Raw genomic sequence first — 15,821 nt, 5'->3', positions numbered from 1 at the left:
CGAGGCCCGGAGGCCAAGGGCAGGGCCCTGGGGTCAGCGTCACTGAAGGAGGAGCCGTGAAGGGGGCTGAAAAGAAGCCGCAGAGCTTGGGGGACATCCAGGAGAGGGGGTGACAGAGCGGAGGGGCCGCTTTCCAGGAGGGGGTGGGCCGTGTCGCATCGGAGAGCTCTGGAGAGGAAGCGGGGGACAGATGGTGGGGCTCAGCCGCCTGCGGGTCCCTGGAGACCGAGGTGAGTGCCCAGAGCGAGCCCAGGGCTTGGGGCAGGCCTGGCTTTGTTTCAGGGGAAGCAGAGTCCTGCATCGCGTTCAGGCTCCAGCTGAAAATGAATGGGGCTCGCAGGCTGGGAGCCGAGACAGCCCCCGGTGCCTCCACTAGGGCTGAGAACTGAACCCTGCCGGGCAGTCTTCCCTTCCTGGCCCTGCGCTCATCTGGACTTGCTCCATTGCACATCTGTCACCGGCTTCGCGGCCCCCGGGAACGGCCCCTGACAGGGAACTGACTGCAAAGTCCTCTTCCTGCCTCGTGATGGCTCCCTGCCTCCTGGAGGAGCCCTAGTGTGGGCGGGTTGACGTCACCACCCGGGAGTGAGACGTGGAGAGCAGCACGGACCAGTGCCATCTAGTCGGCGCATCCTCTTGGTCACGTAAGCACTGCAGGGACTGGGCCGGGCTGGGAGGGGACCCGGCTGCAGAATTGGGACCAATGGAGATTTGCTATCTGTGAGTTGGGCATTTTTGGTGGAAGGGAAGCTGTGTTTTGGGGATTATATGGTGATTGGGGAGGAAAAGAGAAGGGAACAGAAGAGAGAAGACCCCCTCAACTTTTTTTTCCTAATATTTACTTATTTATTTGAAAGGCAGAGTTACAGAGAGAGAGAGAGAGGGATCTTTCACATGCTGGCTCACTCCCCAGATGGCCACAATGGCCAGGGCTGGGCCAGACCGAAGCCAGGAGTCAGGAGCTCCTTCCAGGTCTCCCAAGTGGGTGCAGGGGCCCAAGGACTTGGGCCATCTTCTACTGCTTTCCCAGGCCACAGCAGAGAGCTGGATCAGAAGTAGAGCAGCCAGGACTTGAACTGGCGCCCATATGGGATGCTGGCACTGCAGGTGGAGGCTTTATCCGCTATGCTACAGCGCTGGCCCCGACCCCCACTTTTCTGAAGTGGGACGTTTAATCCTGAATGAAGTCTGTGTGGTCAGTGTGACCTCACAGCCCAGGAAGCGCCCCTGGGGCCTGCCGCACCTGAGACAACAGCAGCCCAAGGCAGTGTGGCTGTGGGGAAGGGAAGGAAGTGCCACATGGTAGTCCTACTACGTGCCTGCTACGAGGTCCCACTATGTGCCAGGTGCCCCGTGTGTGCTGACTCATTGATCCTCAAAGCAGCCGAGGTGCCTGTAACCGTCTCCACGGAGGCCATGGGGGCGGGCTACCTGTCCCCCACCACACACCTGTTGCACCTGCTGGCCCCAGGAAGGCTGCCAGGCACTGCTGGGACCCTGAGTGGCAGTGCTGGTGGCTTGTTTCTCTGCACTCAGGTGATGTCTGTGGCCCTCCTGATGCCTTTGTTGGGAGGGGTGATTGCATCACAAAGGGGGGTCTACATGAATGGGATCAGTGCCCTTTTAAGAAAGGCCGAGAGAGCCCCCCCTCCCCCACTCCGTGCTCAGCCCAATCTACCGTGCCAGCACCTTGAACTTGGACGTGCTGCCTCCAGCACTGGGAGAAGCAACCTTCTGTTTCTAAGCCACTCCGCATATGGCTCTCATTACAGCAGCCCAGATGGACCTGGAGCATCCCTTTCACGCAAAAGCCAAGTACAGTAAGTCCTGCCATGGCTTTGCTGTAGCCTGGCCGAGGGCGACGGACAAGCCGACCCAGCCAGGGGCCCGCCGTGTGACCCTGCACTGTGCTCCAGGCTCCGGCCACGTTGAGGGTTAGAGAGTCCCCAGGGAGAGGCTCTGCTTCCTGCAGATGGGCTGGTCCCCAGCTCAGCAGCAAGCAGCCTGGATTCTGAACATGTGCAGCAGTTCAGCGAGGGCTAGACCGGGCTGAAGCTGGCCAGCGGCTGTGTCCAGGTACAGTGGCTCATGGGGGGATGGGGAGAAGCCTGAGGCTCCCATTCAACTCGGCACCCAGCAAAGCTAACCCATCTGGAGGGTGTGCGAGAGAGAGAGAGAGAGAGAGAGAGAGAGAGAGAAATGCTCACAAGGGGACTTCAAAAAGTTCATAGAAAATGGAATTCAAAGATACTTATTTTGGTGCAAGGCAATTTTGAAATCCATGCATAGTTTTTTCATCATCCTCATGTCCACACACCTTTGGAGACCCCTGCCCATGTGCGGGTGGGTGTGACATTTTGTGATGAGTGAGTCTTTATGGAACAAGAATTCTGCGGCCCTGGGGCATGTCTTTTATCTTCTGTACCCCCTTGGCTGGCCTGGCTCTGCTAAGGACACCATCGGCCAACCACTGACCAGGAATTGGTCCAGAGGACAAGAACCCCCGCCCTGCCCCACCTCCACCCTGCCCTGCCCTGCCTCCACCCTGCCTCAGGGGGCCAGGGGGTTGCTAGTGTTTGGCCGGGAAGCCAAGGATGCTTGATGCACACCCCACCTCATTTCTTTCTCTCTTCACTCCACGTCCAATCTCTAAGTCTTTTGCCACCTTTGAAATGTTTTGAAATGATCGGGGTGTTTTTGGTATATGGGGGGTTTAATGCCAGCTCTGCTCCCAAGGCCCTGGGCCATGCGGGATCGGAGCCCCTGCCAGCCCGGACAGCCTGGGAATCCACGGCTCTAAGGGGCGACTTGGGGGGGAGGCGCTATGAGCAGGTGCGTGCACGTCATTCCAGAAGCGGAGGAAGACAGGAGGGAGCAGCCCACCTGGCGAGGGAGAGGACCCCGCCGGGACAGGAGAGGAGCAGGGGCCCTGAGGCTGCAGCTTAGCCGCCCAGCGCCCCCTCCCTGCTTCTTTGGCCAACAAAGCTTTCATCGCTCTTTGGGAAACCACCCTCCTCCTCCTCTGGCTCACGGGCTCCGGGATGGGACAAAGTTATGCTCATCCTTCCGGTTCTAGTTCAGGCTATGCGCTGAGCCTGCCAAGAAGAGCCCACACTGGACTTCGTGCTTGAGCTAATGGGAATCTCTCTCTCTCTCTCTCTCTCTCTCTCTGGCATTTGGAATATGAATCAAAGGATGGAAGATCTCTCTTGTCTATCATTGGCCTCCCTATCTCTGCCATTGCTGTTTCCTGTGGCAGGTGTGCTGTCAGCAGCGCCCTGACCTACACTGGAGCCCCAAACACTCACCTGGTGCACAAGGGAGCCCTGCAAATGTTGCTACTCACAGGTCCTACAGGAGCCGGCTGCCTTGTTTTCCATATGGGGGCTAACAGAGCCGCCTCCCCCTAAGAAATGCCCCTTTAAATCATGCATTGCAAAGGATTCTTCCACTCAGCCTTCAAGGGTGAGCACACAAGACCCCAGTCCTTCCAACTGCAATATCCCAAGCTATGATCTTAGTGATTGGCTGAAAGATGGTCACGGGACCCAAGGCAACCAATCCAAATTCTGCCCTGGAGGTTTTCTTTTAATTTTTATTCATTTGTTTATTTGAAAGATAGGCAGACAGATCTCTCATCCATTGGTTTACTCCCCTAATGCCTGCAATAGCCAGGGTAAGGTCACACCAGGAACTCAATCCAGGTCTCCCATGTGGGTAGCAGGGACCCACCTTGACCCACCTTGAACCATCACCTGCTGTCTCCCAGGGTGCACTTTAGCAGGAAGCTGGAATCAGGAGCATAGCTGGGAGTGAGCCCAGGCCCTCTGATAGGGGATATGGGCGTTCCAAGCAGCGTCTTATTTTTTTTTTAAAGATATATTTATCTAAAAGTCAGAGTTACAGAGAGATGGAGGGACAAATCTTCCATCCACTGGTTCACTCCCCAGATGGCCACAATGACCAGGGCTGGGCCAGGCTGAAGCCAGGAGCCAGGAGCTTGTTCCGGGTCTCCCACTTGGTGTAGGAACTCAAGCACGTGGGGCTGTCTCCATTGCTTTCCCAGGCTCATTAGCAGGAGCTGGATCAGAAGAGAAGCAGCTGGGACTCAAACAGGTGTCTACCATGGCATGCCGGCATCGCAGGCAGCACCAGCCCCTCCAAAGAGCATCTTAATCCCTGTGCCAAATACCTGCTCTGCCCCAGGATTTTTCAAACTTGGGCCGCCCAAAAAGAATCCTGGTTCTGGGTGGCCTGCTGTAGAAATGAGCATGTAGTGTTGCTGGGGTCTGGGAGAATCTGGAACTGAGAGAAACTGACACCAAGGGGTCAGCAGGGACTCGGGGTCTAGGATTTTGCGCCTGGAGGCTCTGGGCCAGGTTCCAGCCTTTGCCAGCTCCTCCTGGCCCTTTACAGCAAGTTGCAGGGGTGGGTGTTGTGGCACAGTGGTAAGAAGCCGCTCGGGACACCCACATTCCATCTTGGAATGCCCCAGGCTGCATGTACGACCCGACTTTTTGCTAACGCCCATCCTGGGGCACTTCTTGCATTACTGGCATTCCATACCAGGGTGCCCCACTCCTGATCCAGCTCCCTGTCAGTGTACCTGGGAGGGCGGCAGAAGATGGCCCGAGTGCTTGGGCCCCTGCACCCACATGGGAGGTCAGGATGGAGTTCCCTGCTCCTAGCTTTGGACTGGCCCAGCCCTGGCTGCTCCAGGCACTTAGGAAGTGAACCAGCAGATGGAAAATCAATCTCTCTCTCTCTCTCTCCCTCTGCCTTTCAAATAAATAAATAAGTCTTTTAAAAAAAGATTAATCCACACCCTGGGAAGCAGCAGGTAATGGCTCAAGTGCTTGGGCCCCTGCCACCCACGTGTGGGCGCCTGGCTTCAGTTTGGCCCAGCTCCAGCTATTGCTGGCATTTGGGGAGGAAATTGGTGGATGGAAGATCTCCCTCGGTCGCTCTGCCTTTCAACTAAATAGAAATGAATACATAAATAAATGAAGTTTAAAGCAAGTTATGAATGGGCTTTTGCCACGTGTAACAAAACAGTCCTAAGGAATATCATTTCTTCTAATCAGGGAGAAGGCAGACGCCCTAAGTCAAGGGCAAGGCCTAAGGAGAGGGCTCTGATGCCCACCCTGAGTGGGGGATAACAGTGTGAGGGACTTCGGGAAGTCGGGGAAACGGAATTCAAAGGTCAGTTGATTTCAGTACCGAAGGTTTTTTAACTCCATGCCTTGCTTTTTCATGATACACATTTTCCAGAAACTTCTTGAAGACCCCCGTATTTTCCCCACAGGCCTGGCACAGACTCCTCTTCCAGGACTGGCGGCTGCCAGCGTGATTTCCTGCGCTTCCCCCTCCCTGTTCCACGCAGGTCTCGGGGGCAGAAGGGGACGAAGCAGTTACGAATGGCCATGGCCTTCGCTTACAGCCTGTGTCTGGCTCTTGGCGCTGGGGAGGTTTGCAGAAAGACGAGCTTAGCCCTGCTACAAGGCCAGAGAGCAAGGCCAGCCATGTGGGAGCCCAGCGCTCAGCCCAGCCTCCCAGCAGGCACAGAGAGACTGCCCAGGGGCCACAGCACCACCATTTATTCACTTCATCCATTTGCCACGCACGTGGGAGACCCAGATGGAGTTCCTGGCTCCTGGCCTTGGCCTGGCCTGGCCCTGGATGTTGTGAACATTTGGGGAGTGTCCCAGCAGATGGAAGATTCTCTCTCTCTCTCTCTGCCTCTTTCTCTATCTCTGTGTCTCTGTCTTTCAAATACATACATAAATCTATTTTTTTTAATGAAGGGAAAGAAAGAAGACAGAAAGAGAGAGAAGTGACATCCAAGGCTTGACCTCGAATAGCTGGAGGCATCACAGCCATCAGGGCAGAAGCAAGCGACCAGCTCCATGTGGGTCAGCTCAGGCCCCGGCTCCTGTGAGCACCGGGACTTCCTGGCCTATGGCCGCTGCCTCCTTGCCAGGTGCACCCTGGCTCCACCCGGCTGTGATCTTCCCACTCATCCCAAAGCCCCAGGCTGGTCCCTGTGGGCTCCTTATTTACTGGGGCTCGATCCCAGATGTCTCAGCCTGGTGTTAAGACCCTTGAGGGGCTGGCACTGTGGCCTAGTGGGTAAAGTCACCACCTGCAGTGCCGTCATCCCATATGGGCACTGGTTCAAGTCCTGGCTGCTCCACTTCTGATCCAGCTCTCTGCTGTGGCTTGGGAAAGCAGTAGAAGATGGCCCAAGTGTTTGGGGCCCTGTACTCTCATGGGAGGCCCAGAAGAAGCTCCTGGCTCCTGGCTTCAGCCTGGCCCAGCCCTGGCTGTTGCAGACATTTGGGGTGAACCAGAAGATGGAACATCTCTCTCTCTCTCTTTGCCTTTCAAATAAATAAGTAATTCTTTAAAAAAAAAAAAAAAAAAAGACCCTTGAAGACAGAGGCCCTGCTGTGCCCTGGGTGCTGGCCAGCAGGCTGTCACCTCCATGTTCAGCCCAGCATCACGTGACCCCCCGTCTATCTGTCTAGGCCCTGAACTTCCGGTCCGAAGCCCCCTCTCCCAGAGGCTTCCTCCACGCCCCATGGTACAGACCACCTCTCCCACCCCAGGCCGTTCCCTCCGCACCTCGCTCCCTGCTCTGGGCTGTGCTGCGCCTGTCTCCCCAGCCTGGGAAGCTCAGGCCTGGAAGCGACTCTCACTGCCCTGGTGGACACCTGGGGGATACATGTGTGAAGGGAGCAGCCCCTGGCCCTGGCGGGGGACAGTGCTCGGGGTCCTGGGCTGGGGGGTGGCTGACACAGAATCTTCCCGACACAGACCCAGCCCCAGAAAACCTGATGATGGTCAAGGGGCCAAGCAGACTCCTGCAAAGGGAGGACCCCAGTCCCTTCCCTCTCCTCCGCATCAGTCCCACTTGGAGCACTGGACACGCCCCAGGGAGCCTGCTGGCCACGCAGGCACCGAGGCTCCCAGGTCAGGGCCAGCAGTCAGGAGGAGGGTCTGGACCCATGACCGGGCTTGGTCCCAGCCCAAAAGTCTTTGGCCAAGGCTGTGGCTTAGGCTGGAAGCCCTCTGGGTCTAATAGACCCAGCTGGGTCGGGAGGCTCTGGGAACAGGGGCCAGAGTCATGACCAAAGGCAGAAACCTCCAGAACACCAGGGTGTGGTCAGTGGGCCAGGCAGGCAGCAGTGATTTCTCTCTGTGGTTCCAGGGCATCAGTGACAGGAGGCTGGGCCCAGCTCCTGTGGGGTGGGGGTGGTGTGGGAGCCCCAGTCTTTCTCTGCCCAGCCTCTGGAAGTAGAGCTTGAGCCTGGAGCGAGCCCATGGGTGTCAGGTGGGCCGAGTGCTTACTAACAAAGGCCTTTGGGTGCTCGAGCAGTTCCATCCACAGCCGCACAGTGGCCCGGGTTGCCATGTTGTAAGTCAAGGGCTGGGGCTCCCCCACTGGGCAACCAGGTCTTGGAGACAGCACAGTAACTTCATCCCAATTTCCCCGTTAGTATTTGTGCATAACTTTTGTTAGAAGGAAGAAAAGAGGGAGGGAGAGAAAAGGGGCTATGGGCCCAGGAGGATGGAGCTATGGCTGGCGGCAATGCAAATACAGGTGGGCTTCCTGGCAGAGGTGGTCCAAGAGGGGCATGAAAGGAGGGGCACCCAAGACCAAGGCTTCCTGGAAACAGCCCTGTGTGGGCCCAGAGTCCCTGCAGCAGGGGGTGGGCCCACGCCCCCAACCTCTATACCTTGTTCCTACCTCCGGCATCCTATCAGTTGGAGTTCATGGTTAAGAGAACAGAAACAGGAATAGATCTCTTTTGCAGATTTTACAAAACATAGCCAGAACCTATCACTCAGCTGACACCTCGCTGAACCCCTCCCAGGCCCCTGGGGCCCACGCCTGCCCCCTGGCTTGGCTCGCCACTGGCTGGAGGCCTCTGTGCAGTGGCCACCAACACCCCTTGCGCCCGGAGTCGAGCTGACCTGAAAGGCAAAGACGTCCTTGACCAGGGTCTCGCCGAACACAAAGCTGGAGCCGGCTTCCGTGTAGCTGAGAAAGACCTGGAAGGAAAACACAGCAAACTGAGCCAGAGGGGAGGGCAGGCAGGCAGCAGCGAGGGCACCGCGCACGGCCTGAGACCCAGGCTGGGGTGAGCAGGCGCCTGGCCTGCCGCGGTGCCTTCCCCCAGCGCAGCGAGAGAGGGCGGCCAGGCCCAGGCAGCTGGCCGGTGTCGGGCATTTGTTCCTCTGACCACGTCCTGCAGAAGAGACAGCTCGGTCAACCTGAGAGACGTTCTCCAAGATGAGACAATGTGTGCTCAGTCCCAGACAACCAGTGGCACAGCCTTCCCCAGTCTTGCCCCCGTCCCAGGCTCTTGGCCTTGCTGTGTGTCTACAGAAGCTCTGTGTTCTGGTCTTCAACTGGCATCATGACTGCTGAGACAATTCACTTTTTTTTTTTTTTTGGTCCGGACCTCAATGTTCCCATCTCTAAAATGGGGCCAGGACCGGAGCAGCAACTCTCAGAGTTTTCCTCTCAGGGGAGCCCAGGCCTGCTGTACCCCGCACGGAGCTCCAGCAAATGCAAGCAGTGAGAGGGGTGAGACAGGACTGACCTTAGGTTTTCAACCATTTACATTGTACAGGGCACATCACGGGGTGGGCGTGGTCAGCCTTGTCGCTAAAATGCCTCCCGCAGCCCACAGGGGAGTGCCTGGGTTCGATGCCCAGCCCCAGCTCCTGAGTCCAGCCTCCTGCTAACGCAGACCCCAGGAGGTGGCCTTGATGACTCAACTGCTTGGGTTCCGGCCACTCGTGTAGGAGATCTGAACTGGGTTCCCGGCTCTGGCTCTAGTCCTGGCGTTTGGGGAATGAACCAGCAAATAAGGGCGTGCACGCACTTGCTCTCTCTCTCTCTCTTTCTCTCTCTCTCCCCTCTCAAATAATTTTTTAAAACTAAATCATGATGGGGGCTGGCACTGTGGTGGAGCAGGTTAACACCCTGGCCTGAAGCGCCGGCATCCCATATGGGCACCGGTTCGAGTCCTGGCTGCTCCACTTCCGATCCGGCTCTCTGCTATGGCCTGGGAAGGCGGTGGAAGATGGCCCGAGTCCTTGGGCCCTTGCACCTGCGTGGGAGACCTGGAAGAAGCTCCTGGCTCCTGGCTTTGGATCGGCACAGCTCTGGCCCTTGCAGCCATTTGGCCAGTGACCCAGTAGGTGGAAAAACTCCCTCTCTCTCTGTCTCTGCCTCTCTGTAACTCTGCCTTTCAAATAAATAAATAAATCTTAAAAAAAAAAAAAAAAGTAAATCATCATGGTCGCGTAACAATGTGCATCACTTTGAAGACATTTAAAGACCGTTAAAATGGTAAATTTGATGTTACATATATTGTAACACAACAAAAAAAATACCTCCAGCAAACAGTTTGAGACATACACAGCATAAATAATTTTCAGCTTTTTAAGGCACTTTAACTCCAACTTGATTATGACCACTACGGGCCAAATGCCATGGGCCCCAGGACCCCAAGAGGTCCCTCCCCATACCAAACCCGCTCCCAGGCCTGAGGGAAGCCGCCGCCACTCTGCCCGGACCCCAGTCCCCAACTTTGTGTGGGCCCCGTGTCTGCTCCTCCCCGCCACACCCCCCACCCAGGACCTCCCCCACACCCCCTGCTCTGGGCAGCCAGGCCCCGCACGCACCTGGATCTGCTCGCCCAGCCACTGGAATGCAATAAATCCTGGCTCCGTTCTGATGACAAAGAGTCCAAGCACAAACTGTAGCCCAAGGCCCCAGGACACGGCCCGCCAAGACACCTGCCGAGAGAGAGAGAGAGAGAGAGACAGAGAGAGAGAGACAGAGAGAGAGGGAGAGAGGTCCTACTGAGCTCAGTCCCCCCTGGGGCACGCACAGGGAACACAGGGCTGCTGGCGCTGGGCCTGGGCCTGGCCAGGGCCTTGGACTCACTGTCCACGGCTTGGCTGTCTGGAACGCAGAAGCAGCCCCATGTTGGGCAGCAACGGGCACTGCTCCCCAAGGACCGTGTGTGCGTGGCCGGCCCTGAGCGTGTCCCGCCTCGGGATGTGGGCACAGCCTGCCAGGGCCCAGCTCAGTGAGGCCTCCGACTGCCCGGGGCCCCTACCATCTGACGGCTATCGCCGGTGCCCTGACCCCACTCGCTGTGCCCCCTCCTCAGCACTAGGCCATCCCTTAGCTCCCTGGGGCTGGGCTGCGGCCGGGGTCTTGCAACTCCAGGGCCACCGCAGGCAGAACCAGGGCCAGGCAGCAGCCCCCGCCCCCAGCGGCCAGCAGCACCCCGAGGGCATTTGAAATGCAGGGTGAAATGTTTTGTGACTCATGAGGACCAGGTGGCGCCCGGGAACGGGTATCTAAGAAGCCCCTGGTGCCGCAGCTTCCACTGCTGGTCTGAGAGCAGCCTGGGGGGGGGGGGGGGTCAGGCATTCATCCAGGGCCCCGGATCTCTGGGATGGAGAGGGAATGGCTCCTGGGCCACAGGGCTGAGGACCAGGCTTGGGCCAATGGAGGACACGTTGCCAAGGAGACAGGAGACCCCAGCCCCACCTCTCCAGGCAGTACAGGGAGACTCCCAGCACAGGGGGCATGTCCCCAAACACAGCCATCCACCCCAGGCAGGAGTCTCTGCCCAGCTCAGGGGGCTGGGGAGAGGCACGCACAGACTCCCAGCCCCCAGCACGCAAGAAGCACTCACAGCGCCATGATGCTTGGAGCAGGCAAAGAGCACGGCCACGAACACGCAGCTTCCCGCAAAGGACACGAGCTGCTCAGGCCGCCGGGAGGTGTCCAGGCACAGCCACAGGACCAGGGCCAGGGCGGCGGCCAGGGCCAGACACCTGCAGCGAGAGGCAGGCAGCCGTCACCCTGGGTCACTCACACACGCCGGGGACCCGAGACAGGGAGGAAGAGAGTACAGCACAGGCTCTGGGGCTTCGTGCCGGGAAGGGTCAGTCTCGCTGTGTGACCTCAGGCAGCTCCCTAGCCTCTCTGAGTCAAGTCCCCTCCTTGGCCAAAAGAAGCTAAAGACCTGACACTCCCCACGGTTGCTGGGGTGACGAGACAGGAGCACGTGTGTGGCCAGTGTTTCCATGCGGGCACACGTGGGGACTCTCTCAGCGAGGACACCCAGCCCAGTCTCTGACCTGGGATGGCACAAGCCCCGCCTCCCAAATGCCTTGAAGCAATTAGGTCAGTCAGACGGTGAGTCCTGTGCCCAAGACCAAGAACTGATCTGACCTTGACGGCAGCCGCTTGGTCCCCAGGGCTGGAGTTTGCGTATCTGAGGGGCCGCCGGCAGGGTAGGAGAGCTCGGGTCTGGGGGATCAGGTGTTGTGGGCCAAGCCCTGACCTGGTCATCAACTCATAGAGTACTGATGACAGCTACTGTGTACGAGCACCTACTAGGTGCCAGGTACCAGGTCGAGTGCTGAGAGACAGGTGCCTGGCCGGTTGTCACCAAGCGCCCATCACCTCGATCCACGTGAGCAGCATTTGCTCTATTGCGCTGTCTGCATACCTACCTGCTAGGTTTATTGGTGTCACTAAAAGGCACGCTTTGGGGGTGTTGCTTTTGTTGGTTTTTAATAGCTTCATTAGCGATACGGCTGGCATGTATTAACGTCACACCTGGAAGGTCTCACATGCTTTGACGTAAGCATGCACTTCCGAAGCCATCGCCACATTCAAGACGGGGAACCATCACCCCCAAAGTGTCCTTGTGTCCTCTTGTAATCCCCTCTCTCCCCCCAAGCCCCCAGGCGACAACGGTTCTGTTTTCTAGGATGGTAAACAAAGCTGAATAGTACATACTCTGACTTCTTCCACCCCGTGGAATTATTTTGAGATTCCTCCAGGTTTTTGCCTGCATCAAGAGTTCATTCCTTTGGGTGCCGGATTCTGTCCCGGTTGCCCCTCTTCCAGGCCAGCTCTCTGCTGTGGCCAGGGAGTGCAGTGGAGGATGGCCCAAGTGCTTGGGCCCTGCACCCCATGGGAGACCAGGAGGAGGCACCTGGCTCCTGGTTTTGGATCGGCGCAGCGCACCAGCCGTAGCGGCCATTTGGGGAGTGAACCAACAGAAGGAAGACCTTTCTCTCTGTCTCTCTCTCACACTGTCTAACTCTGCCTGTCAAATAAATAAATTAAAAAAAAAGAGTTCACTCATTTTCATTGCCTAGCGGTGTTCCGTTGTGCGGGGATGCCGCCGCCTACCCGCCCAGTCACCTTTGGATGGATATCGAGGTGGTTTCCAGGTTTTACTGTTCCAGTAAAGCTGCTGCGAACATTCAAGGAAGCACCAGCGAGTCTTTGCAGGCGCCACACTTTCACTTCTCCCGCGGACCTACCTCGAAGTGCAATTGGCGGCCATACAGTAGGTCTAATTCTTTAAGAAATAGCTAAGGCTGGCATTGCGGCACAGCAGGTTAAGCAGGAGCTTGCAAGGCGGGCATCCCATGTCAGAACGCTGATTTGAGTCTTGGCTTCTCTGCTTTAGATCCAGCTCCCTGCTAATGCACCTGGGAAGGCAGCAGATAATGGCCCGCGAGCTCGGGCCCCTGCCACTGTCATGGGGGATCTGGATGGAGTTCCTAGCTCCTGGCTTTAACCTGGCTCAGCTCTGCTTGTCATGGCCATTCTGGGGAGGGAACCAGCAGATGGAAGATCTCTCTCTTTCATTCTCTCTCTGCCACTCTGCCTTTCAAATACATAAAATGAATCTTTTTTAAAAAATGAAAAAGAAAGACATTGCAGAACTGTTTTCCAAAGTGATTGTATGATTTTACAGTATGTCAGACTCACAGCTCCTCCCTGCCCCTGCTGGTGTGCAGTGTGGTCGGTCTTTAGAATGCCAGCCTTTTAGTGGGCACGTAGTTGTATCTCTTTATGGTTTCAGTTTGCGTTTTCCTAATGACAAATGATTTGGGCTTCTCAGCATGTGCTTCGTTGCCACTGATGTATCTGCTTTAATTAAATGTTCAAATCTGGAGCCCATTTTTTAAAAAGATTTATTTATTTGAAAGGAATAATTACAGAGAGGCAGAGGTCTTCCATCAGCTGGTTTACTCCCAAGATGGCTGCAGTGGCCAGAGCTGTGCCGATATGAAGCTAGGAGCCAAGAGTCTCTTCCGGGTCTCCTACTTGGGTGCATGAGCCCAAGGACTTGGAGCCCATTCTTAAATTGAGTTGCTTTTGTTACTACTGAGTTTTGAGAGGTCTTTATCTATGGTGGATAACATTCTTTGTCAGATACGTGATTTGCAAGGCTTCCCTCCTGGTTGTAGCTCATCCATTGATTCTCTCAATAACAACCTTGGAAGAACAGTTTGTGGTTCTGACCAAGCGCAATTTATCCATTTCTTTCTTTCTTTCTTTCTTTCTTTCTTTCTTTCTTTCTTTCTTTCTTTCTTTCTTTCTTTCTTTCTTCCTTCCTTCCTTCCTTCCTTCCTTCCTTCCTTCCTTCCTTCCTCTTTCTTTCTTTCTTTCTTTCTTTCTTTCTTTCTTTCTTTCTTTCTTTCTTTCTTTCTTTTTCTTTCTTCCTTCCTTCCTTCCTTCCTTCCTTCCTTCCTCTTTCTTTCTTTCTTTTCTTTTCTTTTCTTTCTTTCTTTCTTTCTTTCTTTCTTTCTTTCTTTCTTTCTTTCTTTCTTTCTTTCTTTCTTTCTTTCTTTCTTTCTTTTTCTTTCCTGCCTTCCTGCCTTCCTGCCTTTCTTTCTCTCTTTCTTTCTTTCTTTCTTTCTTTCTTTCTTTCTTTCTTTGACAGGCAGAGTGGACAGTGAGAGAGACAGAGAGAAAGGTCTTCCTTTGCTGTTGGTTCACCCTCCAATGGCCGCTATGGCCGTCACACCACGCTGATCTGAAGCCAGGAGCCAAGTGCTTCTCCTGGTCTCCCATGGGGTGCAGGGCCCAAGCACTTGGGTCATCCTCCACTGCACTCCTGGGTCACAGCAGAGAGCTGGCCTGGAAGAGGAGCGACCAGGACAGAATCTGGCACCCTGACCGGGACTAGAACCCAGTATGCCGGTGCCACAGGTGGAGGAGGATTAGCCTAGTGAGCTGTGGCGCCGGCCAATTTATCCATTTCTTTAATGGATTCTGATTTTGGTTTTGTAGCTAAGAAGTAGATACTGGCCAGCGCCATGGCTCACTAGGCTAATTTTCCACCTGCAGCGCTGGCACACCAGGTTCTAGTCCCGGTCGGGGCGCCGGATTCTGTCCCGGTTGCTCCTCTTCCAGGCCAGCTCTCTGCTGTGGCCCGGGAGTGCAGTGGAGGATGGCCCAGGTGCTTGGGCCCTGCACCCCATGGGAGACCAGGAAGAGGCACCTGGCTTCAGATTGGCGCAGCGTGCCAGCTGCAGCGGCTACTTGGGGGATGAACCAACGGAAAAAGGAAGACCTTTCTCTCTGTCTCTCTCTCTCTCACTGTCTAACTGCCTGTCGAAGAAGAAGAAGAAGAAGAAGAAGAAGAAGAAGAAGAAGAAGAAGAAGAAGGAGAAGAAGAAGAAGAAACTTCAGTCAAGGTCAGAAAGGTTTTCTTCCATGCTTTTGTCTTGACACTGTTTTACCATTTTCCAGCTGGGTTATTTGTCTTTATTGCAAAGTTGTGATTCTGGCTACAACTTCTTTATCAAACTCATGATTTGCAAACGATTTCTCCCATTCTGTGGGCGGTCTTTTACTTTATTGGCAGTGTCTTTGAATCAAAAACTTTTTAGTTGCTATGAGCCCAGATGATCTGCAGGCATTTTTCTAAACAAAACTTTCTATCAATCCTTTGAGCGGAAAACCACTAGCCATGATTCCTCATTTGCAATTTTGATCACTGCAAAAATAAATACTTTTGAGTAGGGAAAAGACGAGCTGACTCTGACCACAGGAAGAAAACAGAAAAAAAAGGGAAGAAACTGCATTCCGGGCGGACGCATGGAGAGAAGCTTGCTGTGGAAATTCTACAAAAAGAACAAAGTGGCCGGCGCCGCGGCTCAATAAACTAATTCTCCACCTAGTGGCACTGGCACACCGGGTTCTAGTCCCGGCCGGGGGCGCTGGATTCTGTCCCGGTTGCCCCTCTTCCAGGCCAGCTCTCTGCTGTGGCCCGGGAGTGCAGTGGAGGATGGCCCAAGTGCTTGGGCCCTGCACCCCATGGGAGACCAGGAGAAGCACCTGGCTCCTGGCTTCGAATCAGCGCAGTGCGCCGGCCGCAGCGCGCCAGCCGAGGCAGCCATAGGAAGGTGAACCAACGGCAAAGGAAGACCTTTCTCTCTGTCTCTCTCACTGTCCACTCTGCCTGTCAAAAAAAAAAAAAAAAAAAAAGAAGAAGAAGAAGAAGAAAGTGCCGTGGAGCAGTGGGGACAACAGAGCCATGCAGCAGCGTCAGGACGCCACCGGCACTGCCACAGCTGGTGTGGGGGGAGTATATCCTTGGAGCAAGGCACACTGCCACCAGCAGGGAGGAAACACCATATTAGTAAAGCGAGCAGAGGCTGCTGTGGTCCGTGCACAACCGGGAGATCTTATTGGAGGGATAAATTCACTGTCCCCACTGACTTGGAGCCTGGCCTGGAAGGGGGCAGGGTGCCCACTCAGGCCCATGAAGCGCTCCCCTCCCCTCACCCTACCAAGGCTCCCAGACTCGATTTGCCAAGGCAGAGCACCGCTCAATCCCTCTCGATGACACAGCTGTCTCTGGGAATGCCTTCACACACAGGAGAGGCTTGTGAGGCTGAGAGTAGATCTCCTGCTCCCTGGGACTCTGGGAGACCTGCACTCTGTGACTGTGTGATGGGGCATGCGCATG

General features: G+C 55.6%; 1 protein-coding gene across 3 annotated transcripts in view; it reads right to left on the bottom strand.

Moving 5' to 3' along the window:
* The window catches only part of SLC28A1 (solute carrier family 28 member 1), a 47,203-nt gene that overhangs the window by 20,434 nt on the left and 10,948 nt on the right, over window positions 1-15,821 (bottom strand). For all 3 annotated transcript variants that reach the window (XM_051834250.3, XM_017337565.4, XM_089310757.1), the window contains 3 exons: window positions 10,728-10,869; window positions 9,700-9,813; window positions 7,978-8,055 (listed from right to left, as the gene is read on the bottom strand). In XM_051834250.3, coding sequence (XP_051690210.3) covers window positions 7,978-8,055; window positions 9,700-9,813; window positions 10,728-10,869 — 334 coding nt within the window. The remainder of the gene's footprint in view (window positions 1-7,977; window positions 8,056-9,699; window positions 9,814-10,727; window positions 10,870-15,821) is intronic.

This window comes from Oryctolagus cuniculus, chromosome 12 (assembly GCF_051225735.1).
Source record: "Oryctolagus cuniculus isolate XC-2025 breed Fujian yellow rabbit chromosome 12, ASM5122573v1, whole genome shotgun sequence".
In the NCBI taxonomy this organism is placed as follows: domain Eukaryota; kingdom Metazoa; phylum Chordata; class Mammalia; order Lagomorpha; family Leporidae; genus Oryctolagus; species Oryctolagus cuniculus.
Note: the sequence above shows the minus strand (reverse complement) of the source record. Positions and strands in the feature narration are given on the sequence as shown.